Source organism: Panicum virgatum, chromosome 3K, assembly GCF_016808335.1.
Source record: "Panicum virgatum strain AP13 chromosome 3K, P.virgatum_v5, whole genome shotgun sequence".
NCBI classification, from domain to species: Eukaryota; Viridiplantae; Streptophyta; class Magnoliopsida; order Poales; family Poaceae; genus Panicum; species Panicum virgatum.
In genome coordinates, this window is record NC_053138.1 from 25,866,006 (window position 1) to 25,881,892 (window position 15,887).

Genomic DNA, 15,887 nt, shown 5'->3' on the forward strand with positions numbered 1-15,887 from the left:
TTAGCAATTTCCCTTTTCATCCTAGTCCACCAGAAATTTTGTTTAAGATCTTGATACATTTTGTTACTGCCTGGATGAATGGAGAACTTGGAAAGGTGTGCCTCATCGAAGATTTGCTTTCGGAGCTCATGATTCTTTGGAACGACTATGCGGCTTTCGAACCATAGAATTCCATTGTGGTCTTGGCGGAAACATTTATATTTTTCTTCCCCTTGGGAGAGCTTCTGCTTGATGATGTTAATGCCTTCGTCATGTAGTTGCGCCATGATAATTTGATCATGGAGGGTTGGTTCCATGGAAATGTGGTTTAAAGTGCCTTGGGGAATCATTTCCAAATTGAGTCTTCTCATTTCCGAGCACAGTGTCTGGTCATAAGATTCCACAGCTAGGCAATTACAATGAGTTTTGTGGCTTAGTGCATCCGCAACAACATTGGCCTTGCCCGGATGGTAGTGCACCTCGAGATCGTAGTCTTTGATTAATTCCAACCATCTTCTTTGTCTCATATTTAGATCGGCTTGGATGAAGATATATTTGAGACTCTTATGGTCCGTATAGATATTGCAATGAGTGCCCATAAGATAGTGTCTCCAAATCTTCAGAGAATGAATGACGGCTGCTAACTCGAGGTCATGAGTGGGATAGTTCTGCTCATGAGGCCGAAGAGATCGTGAAGCATAGGCAATGACTCTATTGTCTTGCATGAGCACACAACCAAGACATGTACCCGACGCGTCACAATACACGTCAAAGGGCTTGGCATTATCATGTTGAGCTAAGACGGGGGCCTTAGTCAGCAACTCCCTTAAAGTGTGGAAAACTTTCTCACATCTTTCATCCCAGACAAATTTGATTCCTTTCTTCAACAGTTCGGTCATAGGCTTAGCAATTTTTGAGAAGTCCGAAATGAATCGACGATAATATCCAGCTAGACCAAGAAAACTGCGAATCTGATGAACGAAAGCAGGAGATTTCCAGTCCATCACTTCTTGCACCTTATTAGGATCAACAGCTATGCCTTCACTAGATATAGTATGACCCAAAAATTTCACCCTGTCTAACCAAAATTCACATTTGGAAAACTTAGTATATAACTGATGATCTCTAAGACGTTGAAGAACGATGCGCAAGTGTTTGGCATGGTCCTCCTCATTCTTGGAATAAACAAGGATGTTGTCAATGAAAACCACGACAAACTTGTCAAGATCCGGCATGAACACCGAATTCATGAGGTACATGAAATATGCAGGTGCATTTGTGAGGCCAAAGGACATGACTAAATATTCATATAGTCCATATCTTGTAGAGAAGGCTGTTTTAGGAATATCACAGGGTCGGATTTTGATCTGATGATATCCAGAACGAAGATCCAACTTTGAAAACACCCTAGCTCCAGCCAATTGATCAAATAAAACATCAATGCGGGGAAGGGGATATTTATTTTTTATTGTCACCGCATTGAGAGGCCGGTAGTCCACACACAATCTCAAACTATCATCCTTTTTCTTTACAAATAAGGCCGGACAACCCCAAGGTGATGCACTAGGACAAATAAAACCTTTGTCAAGAAGTTCTTGAAGTTGAATTTTTAATTCAGCCAATTCCTTAGGTGGCATTCTATAGGACCTCTTTGAGATAGGTGCAGTGCCTGGCTGCAACTCAATAACAAACTCGATGTCCCTATCCGGTGGCATTCCTAGCAAGTCATCCGGAAAAACATCGACAAACTCGCATACCACTGGGATTTCTTCTATTCTGGATTCGCTCGTGGCATATGCGCAAGAATTGGTGCACTCTTGGGAGGGCAAATAAAGAGTAGTGGCTCCATGGGTAGAGGAATTGATTTCCACAACTCGGGAAAGAATATCTAAGACTACTCCATGTCGTGTCATCCAATCCATCCCCAAAATGACATCTATGCCTTCAAGTGCCAAAAGGATCAGTTCAGTTCTGATAATTTTACTACCCAGCTTAAGGGGTACGTTTCTTATAATCTGATTGGAAGCAATTTTTCCACCCGGTGTTGATATCATATAAGACCCTTTTGTGTGACAGAAATCCAAACCCACTTTTGCACCAAATTTTGCATTAATGAAACTATGGGATGCACCGGAATCAAATAGTATAACTGCAGGCTTGTTGTGGATAGAAAAGGTACCCGTCATCACTGGTGCACCCTCAGGAAGTTCTGCAAGAGTGGTGAAGTTGACTCGCCCTTGCCTGACTTGAACAGTCTGCCTTCTTCCCTTGTTCTGGTTGTTCTGAGTAGAACCTTGACCCTGGTTTTGTTTCTTAGGCTGCGGATACTCTCGGGCAAAATGAGATGAACTCCCACAGTTGAAGCAACGATTTTTATCGCCTGGACGGGCTGGTGGTGGGGCAATTAGCCTGGGACCAGTTAGCTGAGGAACAGGGGGTCGCATTCCACCCTGCTGCTGTGGCGGCCTAATAACCCAACGCCCTGGCTGAGGGGCCTTCTGAGGGATTGTAGGAGAAACATTCTGCACGAAACGATACCTCGGTGACTGAGCACTCGAGGGTCCAGGTGGAGCCTTCCGCTTCTTCTCAGCACGATGAGCCACAATGCAATCTTCTTGTGTAATTGCCAGATTAACCAACTCATTATATGTGTCGACCCTAATGGGATTCAGACGTTCCCTGAGCTTGGTATTGAGTCCTCTGCGAAAGCGGTCACGCTTCTTAACATCTGTGTCAGCATGATAACCCGCGTACTGACAGAGACCATTAAAAACTTGGGCATATTGAATAACCGTACGAGTCCCTTGAGTGAGAGCCAGGAACTCATTCAGTTTCCTTTCCATAAGACCCTCTGGAATATGGTGGTCCCTAAATGCATTTTTGAATTCGTTCCAAGTAACAACATGATCGGCCGGGAGCATGCCATGGTAGTTGTCCCACCAAAGACGAGCAGAACCGCGAAGCTGTTGTGCGGCAAAGAGAGTCTTATTTTCCTCAGAACATGGCACCGGAAGTAGTGCAAACTTGGACTCGATTGTGCGAATCCAAGCATCCACATCCAGTGGTTCTTCTGTCTTGTGGAACAGAGGAGGCTGGGTTGCAAAGAAATCCTGATAACCAGCAGCTTGTGGTTGATGGGCGTGGTGTCCACCTCGCTGCTGCCCTTGGACAAGTTGGCGAAGCAACTCAGTCTGGGCGGCCAGGACTTCCGCAATGCCTGGTGGTGGGGGTGGCGGCTGCTGCGATCCGCTACCACTCACGTTCACGAAACCCTCCGGATTACCACGCGTTGATCCCACCATCTGGAATAAGAAAAATTCCTTCGTAAGCAAGTGGGATGCAAAGCCCCAAAATACAAAAGAATAGGTGCAGATCAATGAAACTTGTATGAATTATATAGCAACATGGACAAAAAGTTGTTCGTTTCAAGAACAACTCTTGACAACAGAGGGGTATTTTAACATTCTACACCTTTGTATTCTACTCAAGCACTTCGGCAAATAAAGTCATTTGCTGAGTTCGGTAACTTCCTATATTCAAACACGGCAGCCACAAGCAAGGCTGAGTATTCTAATACTCAGCAAGGCTTACCCGACTGAGGGTATACTTAGCCCTTTACCTAGACATGCAAGGCTTTTGGCTTGAGGGTTTTGTTTTGCCGAAAAGCAATAAAGAGTGGATCCTTAATTGGAGGTTTTAACTTTCAGGTTCTAGTTCAATTAACCATTCTAGGTGAGTATCTATCCAATATCATGCATGGTGATAACATTTATCTTTTATTAACCAATCAACCATATTCATCATTCTCATCTTTCACTTCTTACTCTATGTGGCAAAAGAGTTAAGCAGTCCCATTATCCGTGAGAGGCGGACGATTCGAATCGAATTTGTTAACCTTGCAAGGCAGACCTAAACACACGTCACGTGGTTACTCCCAGAGTCACACGTGCAACATTTCCCCTTTCTTTCCGGGTTGTGGATCAGGGTCACCGTCCTCGACTACAGAGTACGACGACTCTGCACCCGCATGTGCGCGCATGAGAAACGACGTTCAAAGAAGGTGAGGGAGAAGTCCACTTGCCGGGCCAATCAGGTACTTAAGCTTACCGATTACCATATTCTCGGCATGTGTTTAGTACGTTCAAACGCTTAACTACCACTACCACACACTGCGGCCTTATCACATTTCACTAAACAGACGGGACATCCCAAGTACCACAGTCCCGCCCGTAGGCCTTATAGTTGCAGCAGGTAGTAAACATCCAACTCCTATAATTCTCGCGAGTGACAGGAAATCACTCGACTTCTACCGAAATATTAGCATAGCCAACTAACGACCTACACATACTAGTGTTCAAACATCGGTACCTAGGATTATGCAACTAAGGTTCCAGTCAACTCCTGTAAACTTAAATGCACAAATAGATAGGAACAATAATAAGTTGCATAAATTTAAAAATAGTAGGACATGCTCCGGGGCTTGCCTTCCTGGGCGTAACTGGATCTGGGCTCTTCCGAAATCGGGTTCGGGTCTTGCGCAGCTTCAGTTAGATTAACTTGAGCTTCGCGCTGCTCACTCTCGGACTCGGGCACCAGCTCGTAAGTTCCGTCAGCGAGAGTAGTAGTATCTATATGAGATGCAATGCACATGGGTAAGTCGTTGTGATGGTAGGAATTTATGAATTATTTCACAATAACGGTGTAACGCAAACAAAACCCGAAGTTAAAGAGTGAAACATTTTCATTCATATTTTACTGGGCAATCATTTATAGAGTAGTAATATAACCTATCTAACTACACAAGACATCATGATCAACAGCACAAGAAAGCTAGACTAAACTCCTAAACAAGTGGGAGTAGCTTCATAAAGCAATTAAATCATGGTTGGTTAATAAATCAACAACTCAGCACACATATAGTATTAAATTAAACAAAAATTACATCAAACATAAGGTAAACATAAATAGCTATCCTGCAAAATTCATTCCAAAACCTGCAGCCAAAAATCCAGAACAATTCATGTAATCAGACAACTCCTAGAACAAGATTGAATTATACAGGTTAGACCAGAGTATAAAACAATCTCAAACTTTAACCGTAGGTCTAAAAATAGATTAATTAGCTACTGTGAATTTTTCAGTATTTATTATGCCCAGAAATAAATAGGAGAAAATAAACAAAACATACATCAGTTCAACAAGATTAATTTTTAGATCCTGTTCTAGTCATGAACTTGGATTCAAACATCATGGACCAGCTAAACTATGCAAAAGTAATACTCAGAAATATTTTCATGATTTATTATGAAAGTAAACTATTTATCATAATTAAAGTATACTAAACAAGGATTAAATCAAAGAATTAGCTACACAAGAGAAATGACCATAAAATTTATATAGAAACACTAGTGTCACATGAACAAACCACCATAAAAATTTCAGAGCATAACAAGGTTTCAAGAAATAATTAAGAAAAGAATAAACAACTAGCCTTTATGCACCTAGTAACATAAAACTAATTTTCCAGCAAAACGTTTCAACTAACAACCATCATATTATGATTCTACTGCATATATATTTTCATAAGGATTCCAGAACAACTGGATTTTCTATTTTACGAATTTTCTACGAATTTCTATTGAATTTCAAAGTTTACAGCTAAAAATTACAAAGGAGTCCCTACAGCACTATTCATCTGAGTCACAGTCTATTCAAACAACCCCCTGGACTTTCTTGAATTTCAACCCGAGGTCCTTGGCTGGGGTTTGAAACAGGGGAGCTTCGGGCGGCCGGATTCCGGCGCTTGGGGTCGTCGGCGGCGAGGGCCCGGTGGGGGAAAAGCAAGAGGAGAGCGAGCTCTACCTCGGGATGGCCTCGGTTGGGGCTGGGATGGCCGGAGCGGGCGGCGCCGCGGAGAGAGGCGACCGGCGGTGGACTGGGCTTGCGGCGGCGGCGTTCCGGCGGGCTTGGGCGTCGGCGAGTGGGTCGGGGAGCACCAACGGAGGGTGGGGGTGCTAGCTGCGGGGTTGAATGGGCGCGAGGAAGGCCGGAGGAGGGAGCTCCGCGGGAGCCTAGGGATGGGCGGCGCAAATGGCAGGCGGCGGCGGCTCTGGACGCCGCGGAGGGCTCGGCTCGGCGCGTGGAGTAGGGAGGGGAGCAGAGGGGGAGGGAGGAGACCCGTTTGCGCAGCAAGGGGAGGGAAAAGAGCCAGGCGAGGGCGCGAGCGGGTTGGGGAAAAGGTGCACGGCACTGCTCGGCTCGTTCGTCGCCGTGGCACGCCGACGGCAGTCCTCGGCGTGCATGCAAGGAGATGGCGCCGCGTGGAGAGGCCGAGAGGCTTCGCGGAGGAGCCAAGGACGGGGCGCGGGGAGAGCACGGCGCGTGCCCGGCGGCCTTAACTCGACGGCGACCTCGGCTCGGCAGAAAACAGGGGAGGGAGAGAGAGAAATAGAGATTTGATTCAAATTCGAATTTTTCTCAAAAATTCCTTTTGAAACATGGAAAACCTTGAATACGAAAGTTGTAGAGAATTTCAAATTCTATACTTTTCGTTTCAGGCACCAACTTGTTTGAAACTCAAATCAAAAGTTAATTTGAAAACCCGACAAATGTACGTTAACACCCGATTCGATTTAAATTCAAATTTTCTTCGACTTTTGTACGGAAACTCGAAATTATTCGCACATGAAAGTTGTTTCACATCAAAAATGCTACAACTTTGGTTTTGGGCAAAATTTTGTTTGAGCTAAGTTTTTGAAATTATTCTCTAAGAACATTCATTTAAAACTTGAAAAGAAAACAATTTAAACCTTTAAAACCTTGATGCAAATGATTGGTTATTTCATGTGCTAAACTTCACTTCCTCACTTTGATTTCAATTAGACTTTGATTTATCGTGATGTTAGTGACATGCCAACTCAAAATCATATGCACACTTGCATTGGATTAAAAATTATTTAAGGTTTCCGAGCTATGCACATATACACATACACACGCATACATACACATGCATTTATTTCGACGTTTCTTGATTAAGGGTGCAGGATTTGATGCTAATGACCCTGGTTTAACTAATTAAACACCTGGGGTGTTACACTTGCCTTACTCTTCTACATAAAAATTTGAAGTTATAAATACTTCCTCCGTCAATGAAAGAATGCAATTATGGGATTCGTGCCGGTCAAATTAGTTCTAGTTCGATCAAATTTATAGTAAATAATATTAATGCTTATGTCTCCAAATAAATTTGTTATAAAAATATATTCTATAGCTAATCTATGATATTTATTTTGTATCATGGATGCTATTATTTTAGTAAAAGTTTAACTGTTTGACTTATCAAAAACGAGAATTGCATTCTTTTGTGGATGCAGGGGATACATAACTAATAGGCATGCAAGTATGTAACTTATCATCAACTAGTTCACGAGAGAGTAATAATGTAGATAAGAATTTATAAGTTTTTCTAAAAAACTATGCTCATGCTAGATTGATTTTTCTTCAATGTCGATGATTTTTTGAGTTTTTGCTGACTTTTGGTACGATTTTCACTTTCTCAAAAAAAATATTTTGTAGCGATATGTGTCTACTGGTTACAATATTATTGCATGTTTATAATAAGTCACATCATGGTCCTAATAGCTTCTTGTAAAAAGTATGCCTTATATTCATATAACTCAGAGGAAGATGGCTTAACAAAATAGCATAATAACTCTAGCAAGGACTTGTATCAATTCTAGAGGACATGGAGTTTTTGTGGATATGTGAAGTTTAAGCTCTATGTTAGATCATCAATTGATTTTTACAATGAGAGGAGACAGGTTAATACATTGACTGTCTAATTAAATTTTTTGATAGCATACCAGTAGCAAAATATAGAGGTCTCCAATCAAACATGGAGTATAGAATAAGAAAATCTTAAATTTGTGGACATCGGATTAGTTTGTCGCCTAATCTTTACTCTTGGGAAAATAAAGTTCTGTCTACTCATATAGTACTTGTCGAGTACCTATCAGTTGCATGGATCACTAATCGGTTGACTATTTGTGTTCCCTCAAATTAATTGCAACCGAACATGATGGGACATGCATTGTACATACATAAAATTAATGGAAAGATACAACATGGCCAGTCTCAGTGGGAGTATCATTGACATAGTTACCAAGACTGGAAACTTAAAAACTATGCCAGTGGAGTGTCATGGTGATAATACTCCTCTCACATTTCATAATACTCCTCTCACATTTCATAACACTCCTCTCTCCTCGTACTATTGGTACATATTAGCATATTTAATGTCCATGACACTCCTATAACACTCCCACTGAGATTGATCTAAGCTATTAATATGATTAAAATGATGACATCGGATCATGTGAAGAACATTTTTCTTGGACCAATAAATGTGGCCTAAAGGACTATCTCAACGAGGGTTTTATGGAGAGTTTCGTGGTATTAAACTTTATGTCACATCATCAATTTTGTTGACATGACAAGAAGAGAGGAGAGAGTTTCTTACGATGAGAGAGAAGTTTCATCCCATGAAACTTAGCCGGCATAGTTACCTAGTTCTTCTCGGTGTTTGTAACTATGCCATGAAACTGTGCACTGAGACTAATCTAATAGAGACTAAGCAAAGATTTCTTGGAGCGAGTCAGGGTTACGCTAGCGTTAGTGAACATTTTCATTGTACATTCACCAAGACTGGACTTAGAAATTCTGCCAGCTGGGTTTCATGATGACATGGTCATCTTACACGAAAAACTCTTCCTCATCTCTTCTCATAATGACACTGCAAAGTTAGAAAAATACTAATGTAGCATGTTATTTAATACTTATGAAATTTCCATTAAGAGTGGCTTTAGTTTTTTTTTCTTAGTTTGTCTGCATAAGGTCGTCGTCCTTTAATATATTGGAAGGCATCTATCGCGAAGATGCATGTGAGTTCCGTCAAACAGTGCTAGTTTTTTCTGACAAGCATAGCTGTGAACTGCCATTTAATTCCTGACTGGATCGCTTAATTATCCCAGTCATCAGACTATGACCTACTAATTTGATCAAGGCTACATAAAAAATGAGGACCTAGAAAGAATACGTCATGCATGACATACTTAAGATGCGGTCAGCCAGTCGCATAATGATTCGATGTAAGTTAATTACCAAATCAATCTCTCTGCATTACATGAAACATTAGCACTTGGCAAAACTAATATAGAGTTATATTGAAAAGTAATCTTATGATTAATAAACAACTCGTATGAGTTATCTATAGTGTTGTGTTATGTGATATATATGATAAATATTTATAGACAATCGTTGTCTAACCGTTCCTAATATTCTTAGCTAGTAAAAGGTCGCATTATATTATTGCGTACTCCCTCCATCCCGCAAAGAGTGTAGTTTTAGAAAATTTCAGACACATTATCCATCCAAAGAAATGACTTTGTTACCCCCTAACTACTTCTACCAATTGTAATTGAAAACCGTGTTATTTATTTCATCTTTTGGATTCTCAATGAATGCATATGCATTGGAACTAGAAAAATAATATCTACTAAATATTTGATTGGCTCTATATGTTTTCCTATGCAATATTTTCTTGGTACTTGGTATTACTTGCAAGCTAAAACTACACTCTTTGTGGTACAAAATTTGAATGCTAAAACTACACTCTTTGTGGTACAAAATTTGAATGCTAAAACTACACTCTTTGTGGGACGCAGGGAGTATATGACATGAAAGAGATATAAAACATAGTCTGTTGGCATTGACCTACAGTTAGCCTTTAATTTCTTAGTCTATCTAATTGCTACAGTACAATGGTCGATATTTAATAATATTAGAGAGATCAACACTTAAGAGGCTAAGACGTGGACTCCAGCAAACAATGCAAGTTCATTGGTCACACATGCATCACACGATCACATCACAGGATAATTTATTCGATCAAGACTCCACTTACAACTGTATTTATGACAAATGCATGAAGATGTGATGCAGTCCCATGATTCCAAATAAATTAACTAGGATTAATTAATCTCCCTAAGAGAAAAAAAAAAGGTCTAGCTCACCTGGGATGATGGGCTCCAGTTGAATAGGATGCATATATATGACTATCCCCCATCCATGTGAATTGGATGATCCTATATATATGCCATCTACCCATGGGAGTATACGAGGCGCGCTTAGTGGTATGCGCGCATGCTTCTTCGATCGGATCCTTGTAACTAAAAAATTGAGAGTAAAAAAAAAAGCAAAAGATCATTATCCGTACAAAAGGGGAAAATGTCAAACATCATATGTACCGAAGAAAATATCTTTCGTTCAGGATCCAACAATATCTTGCTAAACATTTGTACTTGTTTGTTCATACCCACACACTGTTGTGGCAAGGTTGTTTTTTAGGCTAATTATAACAGACTTGAGAAAAGTCATACATAGACATTTCCAAAAAAAAACATGTGTAAGAAAACAATCTATAGTAGCTCGTAAAAAAATTAAGATCTTTTTGTAGGGAGAAAATTTAAGATCTTGTTGGCAATATATTCACCTTGCATTTTTTTTAATATTGGCAAGATTCTGATTTCAGCTAACCCAACATGGTTTCAGCTAATTATCTATTAGCGTCACGGGACGCGACCTTCGATAGTGAATTTGTACAGGTGCGACGACTTGATCGATCAATCTTAAGATCTGTCGACCTAATTTATCGAACTCGTCTACAGGAGTAGAACACATAAGCGTATATATGTGCGTGGCCGTATTTGTCTACATATGTATATGTATTTTGCAAAAGAAAATAATTTTGGTCTCTGATGCATACATGTGGCCTCCATCCTTGCCGCCGCATCCACCACCGGTGGTGTGAACCTCTGGGACGCAGATACCGGCTCGGCCCCTCTCTCCATCCAGATCAAAGTTTTAAATCTCTCGCTATAATTTCCGCTGTAATCCGCTATAGCTATTTAGACATAATACCGCTATTTGAACTCATGTATAATTTAGCCGCTATAGCCTTATTTAACCCGCTATTAGCTGTTTTTTAGAGTCTAGCCGCTAAACCCCTTAGCCCGCTATTTAGAACCTTGATCCGGATCCACAGGTCTCACATATTCCCGGGCCCACCTGAAAGCTCTTCGATTCCGTTCGCGCCTTGCGCCGCGGGCCCCACCGCGAGCAACCTCCATAGACTGGCGAGGGCCCCACGTGCTTCTGGGACGGTATAAACGAACGTAACAGCAGAGAGAAGAAGCGCGCGCAGTCACAGCTAGAGCAGCTAGCCTTTGCTGGGAGAGGAATTGAAGGGGCGAGGCGAGGGAGAGGAGAGGAGAGGACGATGGCGGAGGCCGAGGAGGCGGCGCTGCAGTTCACGCCGACGTGGATCGTGGCGGCGGTCTGCTCGATCATCGTGCTCATCTCCCTCGCCGCCGAGCGTGGCCTCCATCACCTCGGCAAGGTACGTAGACTCTGGGCTTGCCGGAGTATATTACTTGCCATCTGTTTCAATTCCTGGTGACGCCGCCGATGATAGGCATCTCATGGATGCTGCAGACGCTCAAGAAGAACGATCAGAGGTCGCTCTACGAGGCGCTCCTCAAGGTCAAAGAAGGTACCCCCCCTTCTCTCCACAGATGTCTGAAATTCAATTTAACTGGGCGAGGAAAACAAAATGTTGAGCTCTTCTTTCTGCTGGTGTGATGCATGCAGAGCTGATGCTGCTGGGGTTCATCTCCCTGCTGATGACGGTGCTCCAGGGGACGATCCAGCGGACGTGCATCCCTCCCAGCTGGACGGACTACATGCTGCCGTGCCAGAAGGCGGGGGGCGATCACCAGCAGCCTGCGGGGGTCGCCGCGCGTTTCAGCGCCGCCGATATCCTCGCCGGGATCAGCAGGGCACGGGTGCTCAGCGAGGGCGGGGCTGGAGCCGAGGCCGGGCTCTGCCAGAAGGAGGTGATGATGAACTGACTGGACTGAAGAACCATGCGATTCAGATAAAACTCATCGTTCATACATGGATTTTCTGCAAATAGTTAAATATATCTGCTGTCTATGTTTTATGGAAACAATACTAATAATGAAAACATCAAGCAATGTGTAGTAACAACTGTTGCGATTTGTTTTGACAGGGAAAAGTTCCACTGCTGTCGGAAGAAGCCTTGCATCAGCTGCACATCTTCATATTTGTTCTGGCTGTGGCGCATGTCTTCTTCAGTGCTACGACTATGCTTCTGGGAGGTGCAAAGGTAAACAGGCCGCGGTTAAGCGCAGAACTCTTGTACGTCGCTCTTACCGGCTGCTGCTGATTACGTGCTGTGTTTATTTGTTACCCAGATACACAAATGGAAACAGTGGGAGGAGGAAATTCAGCAAAACAATGATGCAGGAAACGGTACCTATCAGGACCTAGCTGGTTGTTGCTCATATTCATGTGGCTTGAATTGAAGCAGCGTTTTTGTTCCGTTACCACAGGAACGGACAAATCCTAAAGCAAAAGCTGTCTTTTATGACACGTTTGTTTTCTTCTCAAGGAACATAAATGTTTGTTTTGTCACAAGAAAAGAGATCTGCTTATTTGCTGTGGGTCTTATAAATAATTCCTATGAAATTGCAGGACCTAAGAAGGTGCTACCTATGCATCAAGTTTCATTCGTTAGGGAGCATTACAAGGGGATTGGCAAAGATTCTATGACATTGTCTTGGCTGGTAAGTGACGCACTCACGTTCGCAACTGCCATATCCTTTTTGTATACTACAAAGTTTTATATACTCGCAGTAGAAAAAAGTGATATTTCAATATTTTTTTAAAAAAACTATGTAGAGTAGAAACTTTTTTCCCAAAAAAAAGGACATTTGAAGATGGTATGATTAGGTCTGTCTTGAAAATTAGTTTAGTAGTATTACAGATTTGTTATGTTACAATTATATACGACGTCACTATTCCAAAGGACTCATTTCGTAGTTCTGTACTATCTGAGCTGTCAGTTTGGCATACACAATTTTTTTCGGTGCAGCTACGCCAAATCGCCAATCACTTGATGAGATTTGCTCCAGTGCTCCTCTTTTGAAAAAAAAATGCACAAATCTTAAAGCAAGCAAACACCCTAGATGATTACATTACCTTCAAAGGGTAGCCTTGTGCCCTTGTCTTTCTCCCTTGCATGCGGCCAACAAGATGCAAATTTTTGGCGATCATGTGACGGCTGAATTAAATCACATCACGAGGTGATGCCCTGTTCCTTGTCTCCAGCGAAGAAATCAATCACCAACTCACAGCGTAACGCGCGCTGTGTTTTAGGAATTTGGGTTGTAGGCGAAGAGATTAATCAAGCTCTGAATAAACAAGTAAGCAGCAAAGAATTTTCAATCACAACGCAGGTGTTTTTGGCTCCGCTGCCCGATACGTGTGACAGTGTCTCGTTTCAGTGCCCATGTGAAGCTGAGGCCCATCCATATACATCAACACCAGCCCATCCTTAACTGTTAACTCGAAAAAAAAAACACCCGCCCATCCTAAACCCTGTAGGCTATAGCTGGTATAGAACATGCTTAGCAGCCAAAGCATGTCACTGGCTGCCGGCCCGCCGAACTCTTCTCATTCTCACCTCGACATGACTACATCACGTGCGCTGCCCTTTGCTTGCAACAACACATGAGCGTGTTCTTCTGACTCCTCCGATCCATCCATCCTTGTACTAGTAGGGTCGTCATTCAGCTGGTATTAATGTGTTAATGCTTGCAGAGTATATATAGTCTGTTGGTGAACTAATCAGCCTTTTCTTTTCACCCTTTTCACAGCAATCATTTGTTAAGCAGTTCTATGGTTCAGTAGCTAAATCAGACTACACCGCAATGCGTCTTGGTTTTATCATGGTAAGCATCATTTGATTTTTAGCTGGTAGTTGCTGTAGTGTCCTTTCCCTGTATATATAAACATGCATTCTTTTGTGTTGCAGACTCACTGCCGCGGAAATCCAAAATTTGATTTCCATAGATACATGATGAGAGCTTTAGAGTCTGATTTTAAGAAAATAGTCAGTACAAGGTAATCCAAATAACGTTATATGTTCTTTTATTAAACATAATCATACCTTTTTGCGAGTCAATATATTTACTTGATCAGACATATATACTGTTTCTATCTCCTTTCAGCTGGAGCTTGTGGATGTTCGTGGTGATATTTCTGTTGCTGAATGTCAATGGTAAATCTACATTTCAGTCTTTACGGAAAAAAAAAACTTTATGGTTTCTGCTGTTCCTGAACAGCCTTCTTGCAGAACCAGTTTGCCTTTTAACCTTTGAAAAAAGTAATTTTGAAGTAATATTTCAGTAGTTCAACTCATCCCATTTTGTCAATCTGCAGGTTGGCACACATATTTTTGGATGGCTTTTCTTCCCCTTGTTGTAAGTACATATGTAGCATGTTGATTCAGAGTCCTTTTACATAGTCAGAAGTCAGAACAAACAGAATCATGCTGTGAATGATCCTCCTTGACCACACTGCCTTAGCATCCAGGACTAGGTCCTTATTACAGTCAGTTGCACTTGCGTACTTCTTGCAGCTTCTGCTGGCTGTTGGCACCAAGCTGGAGCACATCATCGCTTCGCTTGCCTACGATGTAGCCGCGAGGCAGACGGCGGTCGAGGGCGATTTGGTTGTGAAGCCATCAGACGAGCACTTCTGGTTCGGGCAGCCACGAATCGTCCTGCACCTGATCCACTTCATCCTCTTCCAGAACGCATTTGAGCTCTCATTCTTCTTCTGGATACTGGTAAGTAACCATTGTGGCACACCATCTCCAAAGTGTGCTCACTGCTCAGCTCAGACGCCATGGCTGAACACAACATCGTTCATCGCGTAACGGCTATCATCTTTCCTTTCTCCAGATGACCTATGGATTACACTCCTGCTTCATGGACCATGTCGGTTTCTTGGTGCCAAGGCTCGTTCTAGGGTAATTCACCTGCCCTCCAATTTCTTGCATCTCGCAGGAACTAAGGACGGTATTGACGACCAAAACACATGAGTGTGTTCTTCTGACTCCTGCACCCATCCTTGTGCTTGCAGGATCGTCATCCAGCTTCTCTGCAGCTACAGCACCCTGCCTCTGTATGCAATTGTAACCCAGGTGCGTCATCGGTGTTCTTCTTCGATGTCGTGTACAATTGTTATCCTCAAAACACTGATCAATGGTGTACCCTCTGTGCTCGAAGATGGGGAGCTACTACAAGAAGGAGATCTTCAACGAGCACGTGCAGCAGGGCGTCCTGGGCTGGGCGGAGAAGGCCAAGAAGAAATCAGGGCTGGGCTCGCATCATGTGTAGTTTTCCTGCGTTGTAAGGCATAGACGTGACATAATTTTCTCATACAGCTTCACTCACAGCAGCCATAAATGGTGCTGATCTATCTGTAATCTCACAAGTAGTCATCGGCATCAAAATTTACTCAGATGATCCTGAACCTGATACTTTTGATGATGATGCCTCATTTTTAGTTTGTTGCAAATCTGACAATGGCTGCGCAGTGGTAACACCACACACCAGAATGGAACACTCTAGGAGCAGCTCGACAGCGATCGGATTCTCGCACGAGACTGATAGCAACAGCAGCAGCTCTCCTCTGGTTTTGATGGGACCAAGTTGGGGTAAGGTAGGAACAAAATTCATTGATTCAACTAGAGCCGAAGTTTCCAACATCATACCACCAGTGCCACAGAAAATCAACAAGAGCCAAAAATCTTTCACCATCATACCTCGTGCCACAAAATTCTGCCACCTGCACATCTCGCTAAATTCTCGAGAGAATTCTCATTTGGCAAATAGGACACAAGCTTGCCAGTGGATGCTGTTGCATCATGAAGCTCGGACAGTACTCATCAGTAATATCAAGGAGAAAAGCACAACAATGAA

General features: G+C 42.5%; 1 protein-coding gene across 2 annotated transcripts; it reads left to right on the top strand.

Annotated features, from left to right (window-relative positions):
- Window positions 1–11,219: 11,219 nt before the first annotated feature.
- Window positions 11,220–15,471, top strand: LOC120698663 (MLO-like protein 1). Of its 2 annotated transcripts, XM_039982369.1 has the most exons (14): window positions 11,220–11,434; window positions 11,530–11,587; window positions 11,686–11,930; window positions 12,107–12,223; window positions 12,312–12,369; window positions 12,592–12,683; window positions 13,776–13,850; window positions 13,934–14,022; window positions 14,130–14,179; window positions 14,341–14,381; window positions 14,540–14,749; window positions 14,865–14,932; window positions 15,046–15,106; window positions 15,192–15,465. In XM_039982369.1, exons 1-14 carry the CDS (start codon window positions 11,315–11,317, stop codon window positions 15,300–15,302), a joined length of 1,395 nt encoding a protein of 464 aa, XP_039838303.1. In that variant the 5' UTR covers window positions 11,220–11,314; the 3' UTR covers window positions 15,303–15,465. The 2 variants fall into 2 exon arrangements, with proteins under 2 accessions (XP_039838303.1, XP_039838304.1); XM_039982370.1 differs by lacking the exon at window positions 14,865–14,932 and having other exon boundaries at window positions 15,192–15,471.
- The last annotated feature ends 416 nt before the right edge of the window (window positions 15,472–15,887 follow it).

Bases quoted from the DNA above. Each gene is read 5' to 3' on its own strand.
- LOC120698663 (XM_039982369.1), top strand. From the start codon at position 11,315: ATGGCGGAGGCCGAGGAGGCGGCGCTGCAGTTCACGCCGACGTGGATC. The intron at 11,588-11,685 runs GTACCCCCCCTT...TGATGCATGCAG, and splicing joins GCTCCTCAAGGTCAAAGAAG to AGCTGATGCTGCTGGGGTTC. The intron at 14,750-14,864 runs GTAAGTAACCAT...TCCTTTCTCCAG, and splicing joins CATTCTTCTTCTGGATACTG to ATGACCTATGGATTACACTC.